The sequence below is a fragment of the Zonotrichia albicollis genome, chromosome 22 (assembly GCF_047830755.1).
Source record: "Zonotrichia albicollis isolate bZonAlb1 chromosome 22, bZonAlb1.hap1, whole genome shotgun sequence".
In the NCBI taxonomy this organism is placed as follows: Eukaryota; Metazoa; Chordata; class Aves; order Passeriformes; family Passerellidae; genus Zonotrichia; species Zonotrichia albicollis.
The window spans coordinates 11,022,388-11,041,172 of NC_133840.1; the positions used below are offsets into that span (position 1 = coordinate 11,022,388).

Sequence of the window (18,785 nt, forward strand, 5' to 3'; positions counted from 1 at the left end):
AGTACACTTGTCACTTGAAGTTTCAAATTCAGGTTTTTATACCCAAGCCATAGAAACAACTTCAAAATAAAGAGAAGGTGGTCTGGCTTGTACTGATTACAGTGTAATGAATTGTGTCATCAGCTGCCCTGTCTGGCAGGTTTCAGCTCTGGCTGAAATGATAAATTGTCGTGACATTTTTTGCATAATTGGGTACCAACATCACCTGGTGTAGGTGGCATTCAGGGAGCAGGAGGAACCTGATTAGCTAAGGACAAAGAGGCCTGGTGAATTTTAGGCTGTTCTACCTTCTTTTTGTTTTTTTTTAATATAAAAAAAGTCAAACTTGACTGTCTGCCAGAATCCTGTGTTTTAAAAACAACTATGACGTGTCCAGACTGATGGGGTAAAACAGATACTTGATTATGGAGGTAACTTTAATGAAGCTTTCTTGCAGTTTAATCAAGACAAGCCTCCTCAGTCATATAAATAACTATACACAGAATCCCTGAGAGCCTTGTTAGCAGAAACTGGGTACAGCTTTGGTTCATTTGTTTACCTGGATGGTACTACTGAGTCTCACAGGGCAGCTGAGGGCACCCCATGTTTAAATGGCACAGCAGGATCACATAAGTGACACTGCCCTGGGACAGAATCCCAGAATCACTGAGGCTGGAAAAGACCTCCAAGACCATCATGTCCAACCTGTGGCTGATCCCCACATTGTCACCCAGCCCAGAGCACTGAGTGCCACATCCAGTTGTTCCTTGGACACCTGCAGGGATGGTGACACCACCACCTCCCTGGGCAGCCCCTTGCAGTGCTTCCCATGCAGCTGGGCTCTTTCAGGAGCTGGGCAGAGCAGTGCCCTCTTCTCTCTGAGCTGTGCTGCAGTCATGTCCCTCTCCACGCCTCTTGTGCCAGGGCTGGTTTCCCCTCTCTGAAGAGCAGCTGTCCCTCGCTGCCAGGTGTGCCTGGCACACAGGTGATCCTTCAGGAGCTGTTGCTGGCTCCGTGTGCGGGGCTGGGCAGTGGTGCCCGCGCTGTCTATCCTGCTCTCAGGGCATGGGGGACACCTGGGAGATGCACTGTGGAGGCAGTGGGAAGAGTGGCTCTGGGAATTCAGTGCTCAAGGTGCCTGTGTGACCTGACTGGTGCTGTCTCCCTTGCAGGTGCCATTCACTGTGTTGCAGGGTGAGGGGGTGGAGTACCTGGGCCATGCCAACGACGCTGTGATCGCCATCTCCAACTACCGCCTGCACATCAAATTCAAGGACTCTGTGATCAATGTGAGTCTGGCCCTGCCTGCACCATCACCTCTGCCAGGGTTTCAGAGCAGGGAGGGGTGGGAATACCCCGTTCCTGGGGGCTGTGGCACAGGAAGGTGCCTCTTGGAGGATGCCAGGCCTGGGCGTGCTGTTGCTGTTTGGTTACTGTATTTAAGTGTGAGGATGGGGTTTTCCTTTGGATAGTAATTAGGTCTTTCCTTCGGTGTTCTCTTTAAATTCAAGCAATAACTTTGGTGGTTTTAAGGCTGTTGAGGTCTCTTGGAAGCCAGTTTTAATGAGACATCTCACCAATGCAGAGTCAGACAGTGGGAGCTTGATGCTTTCTCTCACTGCCTTGATTTGCTGTCCCTTACTGCAGCTGTTATTTGGCTCAGTTACCTGTGCTTGACTGGATGTGGTTGAGTCAGGAACTGGCCCCAAGTGGGAGATCACCAAGGGAGAGAACAGAAATCAAAATAATAATCATAGAAGAGCTCTGTGCTGACTCATGGAGCTCCATAACCCTGGGAGTGGGATTGTAGTTCACAGAAGCAGCTCGTGACTGGTGGAACTGTCTGCAGCGTGAGGAGCCTGCAGGCACGGCTGCCAGGGCTGCTCTGGCCTGTGGTGTCATGCCCTACATCTGTCCCTCCCTTGCAGGTGCCTTTGAGGATGATGGAAAGTGTGGAGTGTCGGGATATGTTCCAGCTTCACATCATCTGCAAAGACTCCAAAGTGATCAGGTATCTGGTTTATTGCTGTGGTGCAGCTGCTGGTGCTGCAGGCTGGGACCAGCTCTGGTGGCTCCCCCTGTGATGCTTTGGAACTGAGCTGCCCTTGGTCAGGGTTCTGAGGCTTGGGGCCGTGTTCCTTTTCCTGCCTCAGTCCTGGCTGGGTGAATGTCCCCACTAAGGGTGATTTGCCTTTGGCTTTGCAGGTGCCATTTCTCCACCTTCAAGCAGTGCCAGGAGTGGCTGAAGAGGCTGACTCGAGCCATTGCCCGCCCTGCCAAGCCTGAGGACCTCTTTGCATTCGCCTACCACGCCTGGTGCTTGGGGGTGTGTGTGGATGAGGAGGATCAACATGCACATCTCTGCCGTCCTGGTGAGCTCCTGCCTGGCCCTTCCTGCACTGCAGTTGAGCTCTTGTTCATAAACCCTGTCCAGTTTCAAATTTGCCTCCCTGGGTCATCCTGTGCCTGGCCTAGAGATCCAGCTTGATATCCTGCTGGATAAGAAGCACAGTGAAAAAGGAATTAGTAACAAACACAGCAAAAAACTTTCTGAACCAGCAACACAGAAGCAGCTTTTCCCTTTCTCCTTGAGAGAAAACATCCCATACTTAAGTTCTCTAATCACAGTGATAGAGACCTCAGGCAGTCCTGTCCTGGAGTGGCAAACAGCATCAGTTTTGAGGCAGCCTAATTATTATGAGCCCATCTGCATCTCTTCACCAACACCCAAAAATGCTGTGACATTGCCAGGATCAGGTCGGTGGAGAGCTCTGGCTCATCTTCACACAGGATGAGTCCATGAAGAGAAAATCAAAGCAAATCAAAGCTTTGAGTCCATGAAGAGAAAACCAGAGCTGTGCTGGTGCCCTCGTGTGGACTGGGAGCCTCCCTTCCCTGGAACACAAAGTTTGCTTGCAGTTGCCTTGTCTTATCAATGATGAGGGTGTTTAAAAACAGAATTAAAATGAGTGAGAAACCTGGCTTTAGACTGAAAAATGAGCTGATCCTAGAGGAGAGCAACAGTAGCCTGAATCAAATGTCCAAAGACAGGTGAGTGGAGGGTGGGGTTCAGTAATACAGCTATTCCAAGAGAAGCTGATAGAGGAAAGGTAAGCTCTGTCTCCTTACCATACCCCAAACCCCAGCAGAGATATTTGCTGTGTTTCCTTTAGGGAAAGTGTTTAGTGTAAATAAACTCACCGATTCAAGTTGTTGCTGCAGGATATGGTTGAGGTAAAGAGCTTTGCAGTATTTATTTATTAACAAGATTTGACACTGGAGCAACAAAGGCATCCAGAATTAGTGAGGCAAGGCTAAAACATGACAGAGGAAACCTTGAGTCAGTGTCTGAGAGCAGTCTGGAGGAAGGAACTGCCTCAGGTGGGTGCTCAGTGCTCCTTGCCATAGGGTTCCTGACACCCGCTTTGGAAGCTGTCTCTGCCACATGGGCAGAAGCAGGTTAAATTAACCCCTCATACACCCCCTTGACATGGAGAGGCTGTTTATGTGCCCTGAGATGAGATCTGACTTGACAAAACAAGCAGAGGTACCCCTGTGAGGGTCAAGTCTTCCTGCCTTCTGAAGCACAATTATTTCTGCCATACAGTTGCCCATGAGTTTCTCCTTGCCCAAAAGATGCTCCCAGGGCTGGAGCTCCTCTGCTCTGGAGCCAGCCTGAGAGAGCTGGGGGTGCTCACCTGGAGAGGAGAAGGCTCCAGGGAGAGCTCAGAGCCCCTGCCAGGGCCTGAAGGGGATTATGAAAAGAGGGAGAGATTTTCTCTTGAAGGTGGGTTGTGACAGGACATGGGGGAACAGTGTTAAAGTGACAGAGGGCAGGGTTAGATGGGATGTTAAAAGGAATTCTTGAATCAGGGAATGGAGAGGCCCTGGCACAGGGTGCCCAGAGCAGCTGGGGCTGCCCCTGGATCCCTGGCAGTGCCCAAGGCCAGGCTGGACAGAGCTGGGAGCAGCCTGGGACAGTGGGAGGTGTCCCTGTCATGGCAGGGGGTGGAACAGGATGAGCTTCAGGTCCCTGCTGAGCCAAACCTTTCTGTTGTTTTGTGCCTCTCTCCAGCCTGTGCCAGTTGCTGTGGAGTTCCACAAACAGATTCAGATTCCTGTGTGCTGTCAGTAACCTCCTGTGCTCTGTTCCTCAGGGGACCACGTGAGGTTCCGCTTTGAGATGGAGCTGGCGAGGATGGGCTTCGACCTGCAGAACGCCTGGCGTGTCTCTGACATCAACAACAACTACAAGTGAGTGTTTGTGTTTCATCACAGCCCCTCCCCGCTCTCCTCTTGCCTTCCTTTTCCCTTGGCAATCGCCATGCGGAGCAGTGGGTGAGGCAAACTCCAGCTAATCCTCCTTCCTGGCCTTGAGAGCCCCCAGGCTGATCACAGTATGAGCCAGATCCCTTTTCTTTCTGCCTTTCACATCGTGGAACTGGACAGGGAATACAGTCCAAACATCAGAGCTAGCAGGAACTGTAAATGCTGACTCAGGTAGTTTATCAGCTCTTCTTCCTCATGGAAAATATTTGGGAGTCTGGAGGTCCATCCATTGTGGGTTTGTCTTTGTGGTCAGTCCTCCTCTCTAAAATGCTCAGTTTGACATAACAGCCACAGTTTTCATGCACTCAGGCAGCTGTTCAGCTCTGTGAGGAGCTGGGGTTAGCCAGTGGAGAGCTGTTGCAGGCCCAGGAGTCTGGGAATGAGCGAGGCTCGTTCAGTCGGAGCAGCAGAAGCTGAAGGGTGATCTGCTCCAGCTGCTGGCAAGGCATTCCCAAAGGGCATGGAGTAAAACTTCTGGCAGTGGCACATGGCAGAACAAGAGGTGGCAGTCCCAAAGTGCAGCTTGGGAGCATCACAATGTGGAGGGGCAAAGAGCATTCCCTGGGAACATGGTGGTGTGCTGGGCACGTCCCACAGGGGCTTCTCCATCACTGTGTCACATTTCGGTTGAGCCAGTGTTGAAAGTGTTCCCTGTGGGCATTGGGGTGGAAATCTCTGCAAGGTTTTCCTACTCTCACAGTGGAAGGGACCTTTTGCCACTAATCAGTGTTTCCAGCCTGCCTTCTATTCTGGCAGGAGCTCAGGACTCTTGGAAAAGGGCAGCTGCACTGTTTGCAGCAGGTGGCATAAGCCAATGGGATTTCAAACTTTGATGGACGTACTCATTTGTGCATTTCCTATAATCCTGTTCTTGAAACCACTGGTATCCCTGAGCCTTTCCTCTCTGTCCCAGCCAGTCCAGACATCCCCATCACCTATGGATTGGACAGTTGTAGGTCACTGGTTTCCCGTGGACACCATGAGAAATCTCACACACACTGGACTGTGGAAATCCCAGTTTTGGAGCTTGCTGCCTCTTCTCTTTTCCTGAAGGATCCAGGCCACAAGCACTAAATTTGGGGGGTGATTTCCATTTTACCTCTGCCCCACTGACCACATCATTGCTTTGGGACTGTTCACATGACTTTGCTGGCGTTTACACAGTTTCTCCAAGGTTGTCAAATAAAAGTTGTTGTCCTGAACTCCTCTGTTTTGGAGGGCACGGCCTTTGGGTTCCTGCCCTAGACAAAGTCTCTGTGTGTAGGGTCTTCTTCCCTGCTGGGTCTTGGGGTGTGGTTCCCTCTGACTGTTTCAGGAGGTTCAGCTTCCATTGACCATCTGTGCTTTGCTTCGTGGCCAATAATTCACAGCCATTAACCACCTTCTCTGAAGACAGGTGTTTGATTTCCAACCAAACCAGGGAAGAAAGGACTTAAAACAAACCTCAGCAAGCTGGGTGTGGGCCTGGCTTTGCTTCCCTCCACCTGCCAAGTTCCTCCCTGGAGATCCTTGCAGGTCCCAGCTTCCTGCAGACATCCCAGGATCTCAGGGGTGGTGCAATTGCCTTGTGCGACTCAAACCAGTTCTCTCTTGCTGCTGGGGGAGTGTGGCTTTAAATCCTGCCCTGCCTTTTGATCATAACCACCTGCCTCTATTCACAAGGATCAGGTTACTTTTTAACTGTTTATAGTCCTTTTATCTTTTATTTCCCTGCATTGGCAAAACAGTGTTGTTAAAGACAGGATACTCCAAGGTAATGGCTTTGTTCCTTGTCTTTCAAGTCTGTTCTGAGATGTCCTTATCTGGGAACTATTATCTCCTTCCTGGCGACAGCCCTCGTAAAGTGAGAGCAATACAAGCTTATAATAACCACTCCTTCAATCTTGATAAAAGTCTACAGTGATAATAAAATTATTACATGGTCTCTCCCTGGCTCTCACATCTTCAGGGGTGTTATACCCAGGGAAATGGGATCACTCCAGCATTGCCCATCTGGTCCACACAGGCTCTCTGAGGTAGTTGTTTCATATCAGCCTTAGCACTGGTGTTTGGTACACATGTAGTTCCTTCAGAAAAAGGAAAACACCAAAAACACTTTGCCTCCAGTGTTGACGCTCATTTTTAGGTTTCATCTTTTTACAGTTGTGATTTTATTTAACTTTTGAGTTTATGAGGAGAAAGTTTGCCTGGAGTTCTGTTACTGCTCTAGCCAGATGGTGTTTCCTACTGGTCTCTGAGACTGCTCTTAATTCAAATTTTGTCTTTTTTTACACTTCTCTATAAATTTTAATAGTATCCATACCATTGGAAGGGGATAGTTACTGTCCCTGCTTGGATTTGCCACAGGAACATGTGGACAGTAAGTCTGTGAGAACTGTTAGTGGCACATGTGTTTGCCTTCTGTGAAACAAGAGCTTGGACAAGGCTCTCAGGGACAGGATGGGCTTGTTGGGGTGTCCTGTGCAGGGCCAGGGGCTGGACTCGATCCTCATGGATCCCTTCCAAACCAGAGTATTCATGGTTCCTCTCCCTCATTGTTATCTCTGTGCTAAGAAGGTTCTCCATCGATCCCCATTCACAGGTGCTGATTCCTGTGTTGTTCCAGCTGCCCTCTCCTGCCATCAGACCTCACAGTTCAAGGCTGTTTCCCTTTGTTGTCTGGCTCAGGCTGGTCCTGGGGCTTTCCAGGGCACCCCGCTGCAGGTGGTTCCTTTAGGACTCCTGTTGTGGTGAAAAATGATCGTTGAGCTTCTGAACTATTTTTGATCTTCTCAAGAGCAGCTGTTTCCTAAAGGAGCATTCTTCAGCTCTGTGGGGACATACCCGTTAAAAAACACAGGCACGCAAAAAATTTCAAACAACCCCTTCTGAAAATCTAAATTTGCCCTATCTGCTCATTCACTGATGTTTCAGGTAGCTCTCACACGTGAGGAGTGACCTCCCTCCCAAGAGCCATATTGACTCAAACCCCAAGTGCCCTGAACTTGACCCTTTTTGTTGTTGTTGCTGTTGTGGGAGCCTCATCCCCTCTAAAAACATGACTGAATCTACTGAGTGATGAATGCTGTAACAAAGGGAGTTTTCAGTTATTCTGCTTTGGAGCAGCTTAGGTCCAAAGGAAGAGTCAGAGACTTGATGATTTTACTGGTAGCACCAAGAAACACCTGTGTGTGTCTGAAAATGTCACCTTTGGTTCAGACCTGTGTGGAAGCAAAACAAGTCTCCCATGGGAATTTCTGCCCTTGCAGCCTTTCTGCTTCTCTTCCAGCCCCTGTGGATGCCATTACTGTCACTCCAGGGGTTGGTAGTGTTGTCTCAATGCTGTCCTGTTTCTCTTCAGGCTTGGGATTTGATCTGTGCACATTCTGGTGGATGTTGGTCACTCTGAGTATTACACTGTCACTGCCACCTTCCCCTGGAAGCTGCCCACGCTTTGTTCACAAGCTCAGCCTATTTAGGCCTTCCTATAAAGCTTGTACCCTGAAAAGTAAGGTGCCACAGATATCCTTCCTTGTATCGGTTTATAAGATACTGTTAAGCCAACAGAATTGCTTATCCTGGGTTTTCACTTCCTCTACTGTATTCCTCTGGAATTCTAGCCTAGAAAGATATGTCTCTTTGTCTTAACCTTATTCCCTGTTTCTATGCACCCTGCTTGAATTTGGCTTCACTTCTTAAAGATGTCCTGTTTCCTACCTGAACTTTATTGATTTCTATCTTACTGTTTCCCTAAGGCTGCAGAGTTTTAGTGATTTAACTCTTGCAAGATACACTCCTGAGCCTCTTCTGGACTACCTCTCCCCAGTCTGTACTTTTAAAACATCACCCATGTTTCATCTGAGGTGCCAGGGAACTGTTTGCACTTCAGCAGAGCCTGTTCACGTATAGACTCAGCTATTCCAGAAGTTCCTCCAGACCTGAACAGGTGCTAACCCTCTCCCACATTCCTGCATCTTCAGTCATGCTTCACTGCTTCTCTAATTTCGTGACCACCTTTACTTAAGGAATCTCAGGCATTTCAGAGATGTCCAAGCCCAGACATCCTACCACAAATAACCTGGACTTCACCTTCTTAACTGACAGCTTTAATTTTGCTTCCTGAATTCCTCATCCTCACCCAGTTGTTTTTATCCCTTAGCCACCATTGCTTTTTGCCTGGGGCTCTCAGAGGAGCTGTCTAGACACTGGAGTGCCATTTTGCAGCGTGGCAGGCAGTTCTTCACTAGCACTATAAACTAATACTGAATTGTGCTCGTTGCCATCAGCTGGAATAGCCTGGGCTCAGGAACACCAGACCACGCTCTGGAGCTTACTGGCTGGATCCTTTCACCCTCCTCACATTGCTCCCCGTCTACCCTGAAACATTCCTGCTAAATGATGTGGGATAACCTTGAGCCAGAGCTGCTCTTTGATGTTCCTTGCCATGTACCCTCCTGTGCCTGCCTGGCTGCAGGGGCTCAGCTGCTCCAGCTCCCAGGCCCTGCTGTGTCTGAGCCTGCCCTTGGCCTGTGCTGGGAGCAGCAGGGGCAGGGCAGGAGCTGCAGGAGCCAGAGAGCCCCCCCTGCACTCCTGGAATTCTGTGTGTGCTACAATTCCAGAATGGTTTGTGGTGGAAGGAACCTTAAGGCCCATCCAATTCCACCCCCTGCCATGACAGGGACACCTCCCACTGTCCCAGGCTGCTCCCAGCCCTGTCCTTGGGCACTGCCAGGGATCCAGGGGCAGCCACAGCTGCTCTGGGCACCCTGTGCCAGGGTCTCTCCACTCTCCCAGTGAACAATTTTTCCTCAATATTCCATGTCACCCTGCCCTCTGACAGTGCTCTCTCCTCTCTGAGTTCTCCTCTCACTGCTGGTGCGTGTTCAGATAACTACAAGAATTTGACTTCTGGCACCCAACAAACAAGTTATGATGTAGATCTCACTCCTGTCACTTTATTTGCATACCCCCAAGTCCCCACTGCTAAATTTCTGGGCAGATTTGTGTCTTCCTCACTGAACAGTGTATCCTGTTCTCTCAGGCAGAAAGTGATTGGCTATTCTTTACCAGAAGTTCTGTGTGTACCTGCTACAAGAAAACAAAAACTTAATGTAAATTATTGACTATTCCCCTAAACCCTCATGAATTCTTAAATCCAGTGGTTGTTCCAAAGGTGTTCTGAGAAGTACTAGGATACTTAGTATGAGGCCAGAGATGAGGCCTGGGGTGAAAGGAGGCTTCTCTCAGCGCATTCCTGACAGCACATTTTGTCTCACTGTGCTGAGACAGATATGAGGAGGAAGAGACAAAATCCTGCAGGTTGAGTCTGGGGAAATGTGAGCTGCTCTGGGACAGATTTTTGATTGCTCAGTCCTCATCTTGCCTTTCATGCTTTCTCTTCTCCAGACTTTGTTCCAGTTATCCCCAGAAGCTGCTGGTCCCTGTCTGGATCACTGACAAGGAGCTGGAGAATGTGGCTTCATTCAGGTCATGGAAGAGGATCCCTGTGGTGGTGTACAGGTAAATGCAAACCCAAATTCCCTCCCCCAAAGCCATGACAGCTGCCATGTCCTCACAGTCTTGCAGGGGCTTTGGACAGGGATGGCAGGAGAGCTGTTTGTGCTTTGCCTCCTGCCTGCTCCCAGGGCTCCTTCTCCCAGCACCATCTGCAGCGGGGTGTTTTCCAGAAGAGAGAAGCAGTGTTCCAGAACTGTCCTTTGCTGTTCTCAGTCAGATTTGAAGGTGTGGGTGACTTTCCTCCTACGGGAGATGTTGCAAGATGAGGTCAAATTAAAGTTCTCTCAGAGTTTCAAAATCTTTCCACACGTTGGTCCTTGTCTGGCTGCTACTTTGAAAAGAAATCTGAGCCAAAAGGAGCCTGCTGGGTGCCCTGTGCTCAGCAGGGTGTGCAGGCCTGGACAGACCTGGGAATGCCCAAATCTGCAGCTTCTCACAAGGGGCAGTGGAGGGGCAGCTCTGATCTCTGCTCTTGGATGACCAGGGACAGGACCCAAGGGAAGGGCTGTGTCAGGGACATTTAGGGTGGATCTCAGGGAAAGGTTGGGTGCTGGCACTGCCCAGGCTGCCCAGGGAATGGGCACAGCCCTGAGGCTGCCAGAGCTCCAGGAGCTCCAGGGATACCCAGGCTGGGATTGTTGGGGTGTCTGTGCAGGGCCAGGGGTTGGACTGGGTGATCCTTGGGTGTCCCTTTGAGTTTAGAATAATCTGTAATCCTATGAAATATTCCCTGACCTGCCTTCCAGAAATAATCTAGAGGGGGATGCAGGAGGCCATGCAGTCAATGGAGCAGGGCTCTGCAGGGTAGGGGCTGGTTCCTAACCCTAACCCTAACCCTAACCCTAACCCTAACCCTAACCTAAATGTATCTCCCAGGAGACTGATGTGTTTGAAACCAACAGCAGGCTGATGGAAAGAGGCACCCAGGCAGTTGTGCTGTTGTAAAATCTACATTATGGTTTGTAGCCTTAGACTGTGTGTTAGCAGTCACCAAATCCAAATATAAAAATACCTTAAAAGATCAGAGCTGAATTGGAAAATAGGAAAGTCAGGAAGGAAAACCAGTGAATTTACAGGTACCTTAACTTTGCATCAGCACACTTCTTGGCTTGCTGTTGGATGTGGCAAAACACTGTGTGTTCCTTCTGGAACTCAGCTCTGCAGCAGAGTGGGAATGAGCACAGCTTATCGGATGGAGCCTTTCCCTCCTTGTAGCCAGCTCAGCTCAGAAGTTAATTGTATTTGTGATTCCTTTTGCTAAAAATGGCCTGGTGCTGGAGCTTGTCCCACTGTGCCTACCCACCCCAGGGCAAAGCCATGTCTTTTTCCTACTCCAGCAATTATTTTGTTCCTTGCTTTACATCTCTGTAATGGTACCCAGTAATTTATGAGCTGAGTACAACCCTTTGCAGCCTGAGATCAGATTAGAAGACGCTGACAAGTGATGTTACAAGATGGGGCAAGTGCTTGCCCATGTGTCCCTGATTTTCATGCACTTTTTTTAGTCTTTGCCCTCAAGATTGAAGTCTTTGGAGCAGGAGGGTCCTTGAGGGTCAAGGCTGCTTCTGCAATGCCTTGTGCTGTGTGGAAATGAAAAGCCTGACACTCAGCTCCTCCTCCTCACTTGGAGCTCAGGAGAGAATGGATGGGTGCCTGCATCCCAAGGGACTCTGACAGACCTCAGAGCTTTTGAATAAGGCTGATCTCACTGGGTCCCAGTCAGAGCTGTAAAACATGACACCAAAGGTATCCCATTATCAGATTTCTTGAAAAAAGTATAAATTAGCTATTAAGTAAAACAGAAATTCAGGTCTCCAGCTCAGTCCTCAGTGGAGATGCACAGGGGAGATGCAGAAGCCTCCAGGCACAATCCACTTCTAAAACAAGGCAAAGGATGCAATCAATTATTTAGCTAAGTAGAGAGGCAGTCGGGCATGGTGTGGCAGTTCTGGCTGTGTCTGCTCAGCCCCCTTGAAGAGACCCTGGGCCTGTGGCAGCAGGAATGCTCCTCCCCATGCTCAGCATCCCCTGCCAGGGGACAGCGGGCCCTGCTCCCCCCCACGGCTGAGCCTCGCTCTCGGCTCTCACCTCCTGCCACAGTGAGACAGGAGTTTATCCCAGGGATGTGGAAATGGAGCGTTTATACACACACATCTCAGCTGGGAACCTTCAGGCTCAGCTCAGTAAACCCTCTCCAGGCTCTTTCTTGTGCTGTAAACGAAGCTCCTTGACTTGTCCAGGAAATAACAGAGATACTTGGGAGATCATAGGATTATGGAATGATTTGGGTTGGAAAGGACCTTGAGAATTGTCTACTTCCAGCCGCCCTGCTGCTGCCTTCCACTAAACTATGTATTAATCCATTGTGGAGGATTGTTGGAGGTTAAATGGCATGTGCTGACAGTATCAGATGTGCTCTAGCCTTGTGCTCAGAATAGTTCTGTGAGGAAAAACTCAACTGATAAACTACAGAGGCACTTCATATTGCAGCTTTGGACCATGAAAGGGTCTTGAGTCGTTTAGTCAAAACTAAACTGAGGATCCCTAAAGAATCATTTGCTCCATATTAGTTAAAACACTCTGGCACTTTCTGACATTCCAGTTTCAAGAAAGAAACTTTTTCCTTTGAGAAAAACCTCCCCAAAACTCCCACATAAGAAAAGGCCTTAAATGGTTCCTGTGCTAGTGCTGGGGAGATGTGCAGGGAAGGCAGAGTCGGGTTCTGGTGCTCCCCTGCCCTGGGAAGCTCCTTGCAAGCTCAGCTGTGGTTTTGGTTCCTCTGCTGGCACCTGCTGTACTTTCTGCTTGCTGGTGCCTTCACACGCCCTGGTGCTGCCACATTTCCTTGTTTGCTGGCAGGTCACCGTGTCCCCTGAAGGTCCCCAGCTGTTATTCAGGGCTCAGGGGTTTGTGTTACCAAGAGTTCTGTGAGTTCAGCGCGACCATGGCGACACGGGCAGCTTTGCAGCTGCAGTGCCCGCGCCCTGTCCTGTTCCCCAGGCCGCCTGCCGGGAGCAGCCCCTGGCACAGCACCTGCCCTTCCCAAAACGTGCTCAAGCTGTCTGGGAAAGTGTTGCTTGGCACAGGCCAGGAGCTGTGGGTGGCTCACAAACAGGCTTGGATGATCACAGGCTGGTGCTTAAGTCCACACCTTGGCTCTGTTTCATTTACTACTATAAACAAAGCCTTTGCTGCTCTCTGTTATCCATCCTTGAGTGATCCTGAAGGCAGGAATAGATCTCCTGGGAGTGACTGCTGTGCAAGTCACCTTGCAAAACAGAGCAGCACTTCAAGTAAAGGGTCCCCACGGTGTTTTGACTTGGCCAGACATGAACATTATTTCTTTGGAAGGCTTCAGTTTAAAGTCTTCGTTGTTATTATCTGTGAGATCTCATTAAGGAAGCTACATAAACTGACAGAGGGCAGGGTGACATGAGATATTGGGAAGGAATTGTTCCCTGTGAGGGTGGTGAGGTCCTGGCACCAGGGTGCCCAGAGCAGCTGGGGCTACCCCTGGATCCCTGGCAGTGCCCAAGGCCAGGGTGGATGGGGCTTGGAGAAACCTGGGACAGTGGAAGATGTCTCTGCCCATGAAGGGGGTGCAATGGGATGGGCTTTAAGGTTCCTTCCACTACAAACCATTCCTTGACTCTGTGGTCTCCAGATAAATGCTGCAGGAGGGGTGGTGGGATGGTTGAGCATGGTTGGTGTGTGGGTCTGGTTCAGGGCTGTGGAGTTCATTTTCCCATCTTCAGGAAGGACCAGGCAGCAGGAGCAGCACCTCGGGGTGCTGCAGGTAACAAATGAGACAGGGATGCAGGTGCTCTTTCCTGGTGCATCTTCGGAGCATCTGCTATCTTAGATTTCTTACACCCATTTGGGAAAATGGGTGACTGTCTCATGGTCACTTGGTGAACCTGCCACCAAGTGTTGGAACCAGTTGGTAGTTCCACATTGCGCTGTGGCTGTGAGTCCACTCTTGATTTTGTTTGTTGTCCAAGAAATACTTGTGTTTCTGAAACATGGCATGGCCATTCCAGTGCTTGCTTGTGTCTGTGCCACCCATCTCTGGAGCTTGGTTTAACTACAACATGATCCTTTTTGAGAGGAGTTTGTGTCATTTTAGGATGGTTAAGATGTGAATCCATAATATTTTATTTCTTACTCCTTTCCCAGTAACTGTTAGCACATCCTTAACCTTCTTGCTTCTCTTGAGCACCGAGTTGAGGCTTTTGAGAGCTTCCCAGTGACTTCAAAGCCTTTGGGATCTGCACCAAACTGCTCCATGTCACAGCTGTGGTTATGCTTTGATCATCTGTAAATACTCTTCGCTTGTAATGCTAAATTTCACACTCTCTGGGTCATTCTCTATCAGCAGCTTTGTCACATCACAGTCCCTTCCCTTCCCAGGCCAGTTGGGAATGACTTGACCACTGTGTTCATGTGAGAAATGCACTGATTCCTACTTCAGATCTCCTTGTCAGTAAGCACAGCCAGGGAAGGGTTCACATTTAGGGGTTGTTGATAAACACCAGCTCAGGCCTCCACCCAGAAACTCCCTGGTCTGATGCCAAGTGAGCTCATCTTCCCAACTTACAGGTGATATGTGAAATGGTTTAACAATGGGTCTGGAATTGGAGGAAGGAATAAAAGAAGGAGAAGGAGAGAACAGAGCAGCCTTAAAATCAAGTGGAAGCTGTCCCTGTCCATGGCAGGGGGGTCAAACAAGATGATCTTCAACCTCCCTTCCAACCCAAACTATTCCATGATTCTATGAAATAACTAATGCTTTCCCAAAAAATGTTCCATTCTATTTCATAGAATGGACAAGACCTTCAAGATCCCAAGTCCCATCTCTGACTTCTATTTATATATATTAATATATCCTGTAACCTATAAATATATAAAATAGATATTATTGTATATAGATATGACTGTATTTATAAATTAAACCATAATGATTTTAAGTTCTTCTCTCTGGTTTATAAATACAGTCATATCTATATACAATAATATCTATTTTATATATTTATAGGTTACAGGATATATTAATATATATAAATAGAAGTCAGAGATGGGACTTGGGATCTTGAAGGTCTTTTCCAACCTACATGATTTTATATTATTGTAAATAAAAGTATGAGGCTGGTTTAGCCTCTCTGTCAGTGCTGAGGTGATGAAAAATGGTTGTTTCACTCCTCGATGAGAGTCAGTGCTGTGGATGGAGCAGCTGCAGCCAGGAGAGCTCAGCTGTGGCTGTGCACGGGGAGCTGTCCCGGGCCGGCCCCGCACCGCGGGGGCTCAGCGGGCTCGGTGTGTGTGTCCCTGCAGACACGTGCGCAACGGGGCGGTGATCGCGCGCTGCAGCCAGCCCGAGATCAGCTGGTGGGGCTGGCGGAACGCCGACGACGAGTACCTGGTGACATCCATTGCCAAAGCCTGTGCCTTGAACCCCGGCGCCAGGGCGGCGGGCGCCGCGCCGCAGGCCGGGAGCAGCGACGGCAGCGAGCCCTGCGACGCCGACTTCGGTGAGATGGCTCCTGCCAGCCCTCCTCAATGGGGACATGGCAGAGGGGCTGCCAGCCCTCCTCAATGGGGACACAGCAGAGGGGCTGCCAGCCCTCCTCAGTGGGGACATGGCAGAGGGGCTGCCAGCCCTCCTCAACGGGGACATGGCAGAGGGCTCCTGCCAGCCCTCCTCAATGGGGACATGGCAGAGGGGCTGCCAGCCCTCCTCAATGGGGACACAGCAGAGGGGCTGCCAGCCCTCCTCAGTGGGGACATGGCAGAGGGCTCCTGCCAGCCCTCCTCAACGGGGACATGGCAGAGGGGCTTTACCCCAATGTCCGGGGGCAGAACACACCCTGGCCCCATTGACTGTGGTGTGTGCTGGGCTCTCTGGGCTCACGGTGGCACTGGGGGGAGAGAGGGAGGTGCCACGAGCTGAGTCCTTGTGTGTCCCTGCAGACTCGTCCTTGACAGCGTGTTCGGGCGTGGAGAATGCAGGAACCCCTCAGAAGCTGCTGATCCTCGATGCCAGGTCCTACACGGCAGCCGTGGCCAACAGGGCCAAGGGAGGAGGCTGCGAATGCGAAGGTACCAAGGGCCAAGAACGTCCCAGATCTTCCTCTTGAGCCTGGCAGTGGCTCTTAGGGCACAGCTGGGGAGCGGGACAGCATTTTGGTGCTTGGTCCCTGGGAGCGTGTTCCCACACAGGGATCTGGAGGGGCTGGATCAACACGCCAGGGCCAGTTGGATGAGGTTCATTAAGGCCAAGTGCTAGGTCCTGCATTTGGTTCGCAACAGTGCCACTGGAATGTTCCAGGCAGGGGCAGAGTGGCGGGAAAGCTGCCCAGTAGAAAAGGACCTGGAGGTGCTGGTTAGCAGCAGCTGAACATGGGCCTGGGTGTGCCCAGGTGGGCAGCAGGTCAATGACACCTGAGCTGTACCAGCAATAAAGTGCTCACAGGGCAGTGACAGTCCCCCTTATCTGGCCACTGGGGTCACTTTTGTGCCCATCAGGACAAGAAAGACCACAAGAGGGAATGGAGCTAGGGAAGGGTCTAGAGCACAGGAGCAGCTGAGGGAGCTGGTGAAGGGGCTTAGCTTGGAGAAAAGGAGGCTCAGGGAGGACCTTCTGGCTCTGCACAGCTCCCGACAGGAGTGGGCAGCCAGGTGAGAGTCAGGCTCTGCTGTTCCCAGGGAACAAGGCACAGGATGAGCAGAAGTGGCATCAAACTGTGCCAGGGGAGGTTTAGGTTGGATATGGGGAAGATTTCTTCAGTGAAGTGTTGTCAGGCCCTGGCACAGCTGCCCAGGGCAGTGTTAAGAGTCCCCCTCTGTGGAGGGATTTAACAGGTCCATGGATATGGCACTTGGGGACATGGTGGCCTTGGCAGTGCTGGGAAATGACCGTGTGAGTCAACCTGAGTGACTCAATGAACACCAGGGGTGGTGTGGGAGGGGTGGCTGCACTGGGGTGTGGAGGCAGTTGCTGCAGTAGCAGCAGAGTTGGATTTGATGACCCTTGTGGGTCCCTTCCAGCTCAGAATGTTCTGTAGCTCCCTAGCTCTCTCTAAATGTTCCTGTCTCTTGTGTCAGAGTATTATCCCAACTGTGAAGTTGTGTTCATGGGCATGGCCAACATCCACTCCATCCGGAACAGCTTCCAGTACCTGCGTGCTGTCTGCAGTCAGGTGCCAGACCCCAGCAAGTGAGTGACTCTTCTCTAGCTGAGTTTGATGCCATATCTGTCAGTAACCTGGAGGGGGGGTTTCCACTCTGTTTTCCTTTTATTATCCCAGGTTTCTAACTAAGAAAATGGAGGGATGGGAAAATGTTCACAGCACTTGAATGCTGCTGATTTCGATCCATTAATCCAGACGGGATTGTGGCACTGTCTCAGTGTCAACTGGTTGTGTGTATCCTCTGGGGGTTTCTAAATTTTGGGTGTATTTGAGGATAATTAAATTTGGGGTTGGATTTTTTCCCTTCTTCCCAGGCTCCCTGGGTCCTCTGGGACATGTTTTAGAAAAGACTGATTTTTGCTGAGGACTCCAGGAAAACTGAAATTAAAATGTTTTTTTTTTTTTCTTCACTAGAGAGCTAAGGAACCATTCTTGCCTTTTTTCCCCTTTGCAGCTGGCTTTCAGCCCTGGAGAGCACCAAGTGGCTGCAGCATCTGTCTGTCATGCTGAAGGCAGCAGTGCTGGTCTCCAGTGCCGTGGACAGGGAAGGGCGTCCGGTGCTGGTTCACTGCTCCGACGGCTGGGACAGGACCCCGCAGATTGTGGCGCTGGCAAAGATTCTCCTGGACCCTTACTACAGGACCATGGAGGTAGGATTGTGTTCTGGTGCAGTGCATGTCTGTTCAAAGGCAGCTTTTATCCTGGAATCCCCGTGGAAAGGAGCAGCACTGCATTTGGGAATAAGCTTAGTGGTGTTTTTGAGCTGCTGTGGTGGGTGTTGAGTTTTCCCTGTTCTCTTCCTGCCTGTTTTGGGTGAACTGTTCCTCATTCCTCTGCCCAGCCTGGGGAAGTGCCGTGGGAAATATCATCTTGTGCTCAAAGTTCAGCTGCTTCCCTGCTCTGAATTCTCTGAGCTGGTTACTGCACAGACATAACAACTGTTAGTTTGTGTCTGGAAACCTTCAACCCTGGTGAGCTTTGCTCCCAAACCAGGCACCGCAGTAGCCTCCTTCCCAGCCTTTACTGGTGGATGGGGCTTGCTTTGTCCTGCCACATGTCCTCGGCAAAGTCTCTGCAGCTGTTTTTCTTTTAATCACAGGGCTTCCAGGTGCTCGTTGAATCAGACTGGCTGGACTTTGGTCACAAGTTTGGGGATCGCTGTGGTCACCAGGAAAAGGTGGAGGATCAGAACGAGCAGTGCCCAGTTTTTCTCCAGTGGCTGGATGCTGTGCATCAGCTTTTGAAGCAATTTCCCTGCCTCTTCGAATTTAATGAAGCTTTTCTGGTAAGAAATACATGTGAGCAGAGAAAAGGGAAGGTGGTGATGTTTTACAGTACTGGAGTTGAAAGAAAAGGGGTCTGCAGAACCTGGGACATTGTGATGTGATCACAGAATCCCAGAATGGTTTGGGTTGGAAGGGAACTTAAAGCCCATCTCATTCCATCCATCCCCTGCCATGGGCAGGGACACCTTCCACTAATCCAGATTGCTCTGTCCAGCCTTGGACACTTTCAGGGATGAGACAGCCACAGCTTCTCTGGGCAGCCTGGTCCAGGGTCTCACCACCCTCACAGGGAACAATTTCTCTGTAACATCTCATCTAAATTTGTTTTCTTTTAGTTCAAATCTGTTCTCCTGTGAAGGGGTGGTGGAGAGTTTGTATACTCTGGTTTTCCTGAATCCCTTCTCCAGTCACTTTCCACCCCAGGGAATTCAGATGCCAGCAGCAGCACTGGTTTGATTTGCATATCTCAGAGCTATATGGGTCTGAAATGTTTTTTAAAAAATAGAGG

The 18,785-nt window shown here is 50.1% G+C and overlaps 1 protein-coding gene across 4 annotated transcripts in view; it reads left to right on the forward strand.

Annotated features, from left to right (window-relative positions):
• MTMR4 (myotubularin related protein 4) overlaps positions 1-18,785 on the forward strand; it is a 57,025-nt gene that overhangs the window by 32,607 nt on the left and 5,633 nt on the right. For all 4 annotated transcript variants that reach the window (XM_074557280.1, XM_074557281.1, XM_074557282.1 and 1 more), the window contains 10 exons: positions 1,152-1,268; positions 1,908-1,990; positions 2,185-2,351; positions 4,137-4,233; positions 9,694-9,807; positions 15,136-15,332; positions 15,772-15,900; positions 16,906-17,017; positions 17,446-17,641; positions 18,091-18,276. In XM_074557280.1, coding sequence (XP_074413381.1) covers positions 1,152-1,268; positions 1,908-1,990; positions 2,185-2,351; positions 4,137-4,233; positions 9,694-9,807; positions 15,136-15,332; positions 15,772-15,900; positions 16,906-17,017; positions 17,446-17,641; positions 18,091-18,276 — 1,398 coding nt within the window. The remainder of the gene's footprint in view (positions 1-1,151; positions 1,269-1,907; positions 1,991-2,184; positions 2,352-4,136; positions 4,234-9,693; positions 9,808-15,135; positions 15,333-15,771; positions 15,901-16,905; positions 17,018-17,445; positions 17,642-18,090; positions 18,277-18,785) is intronic.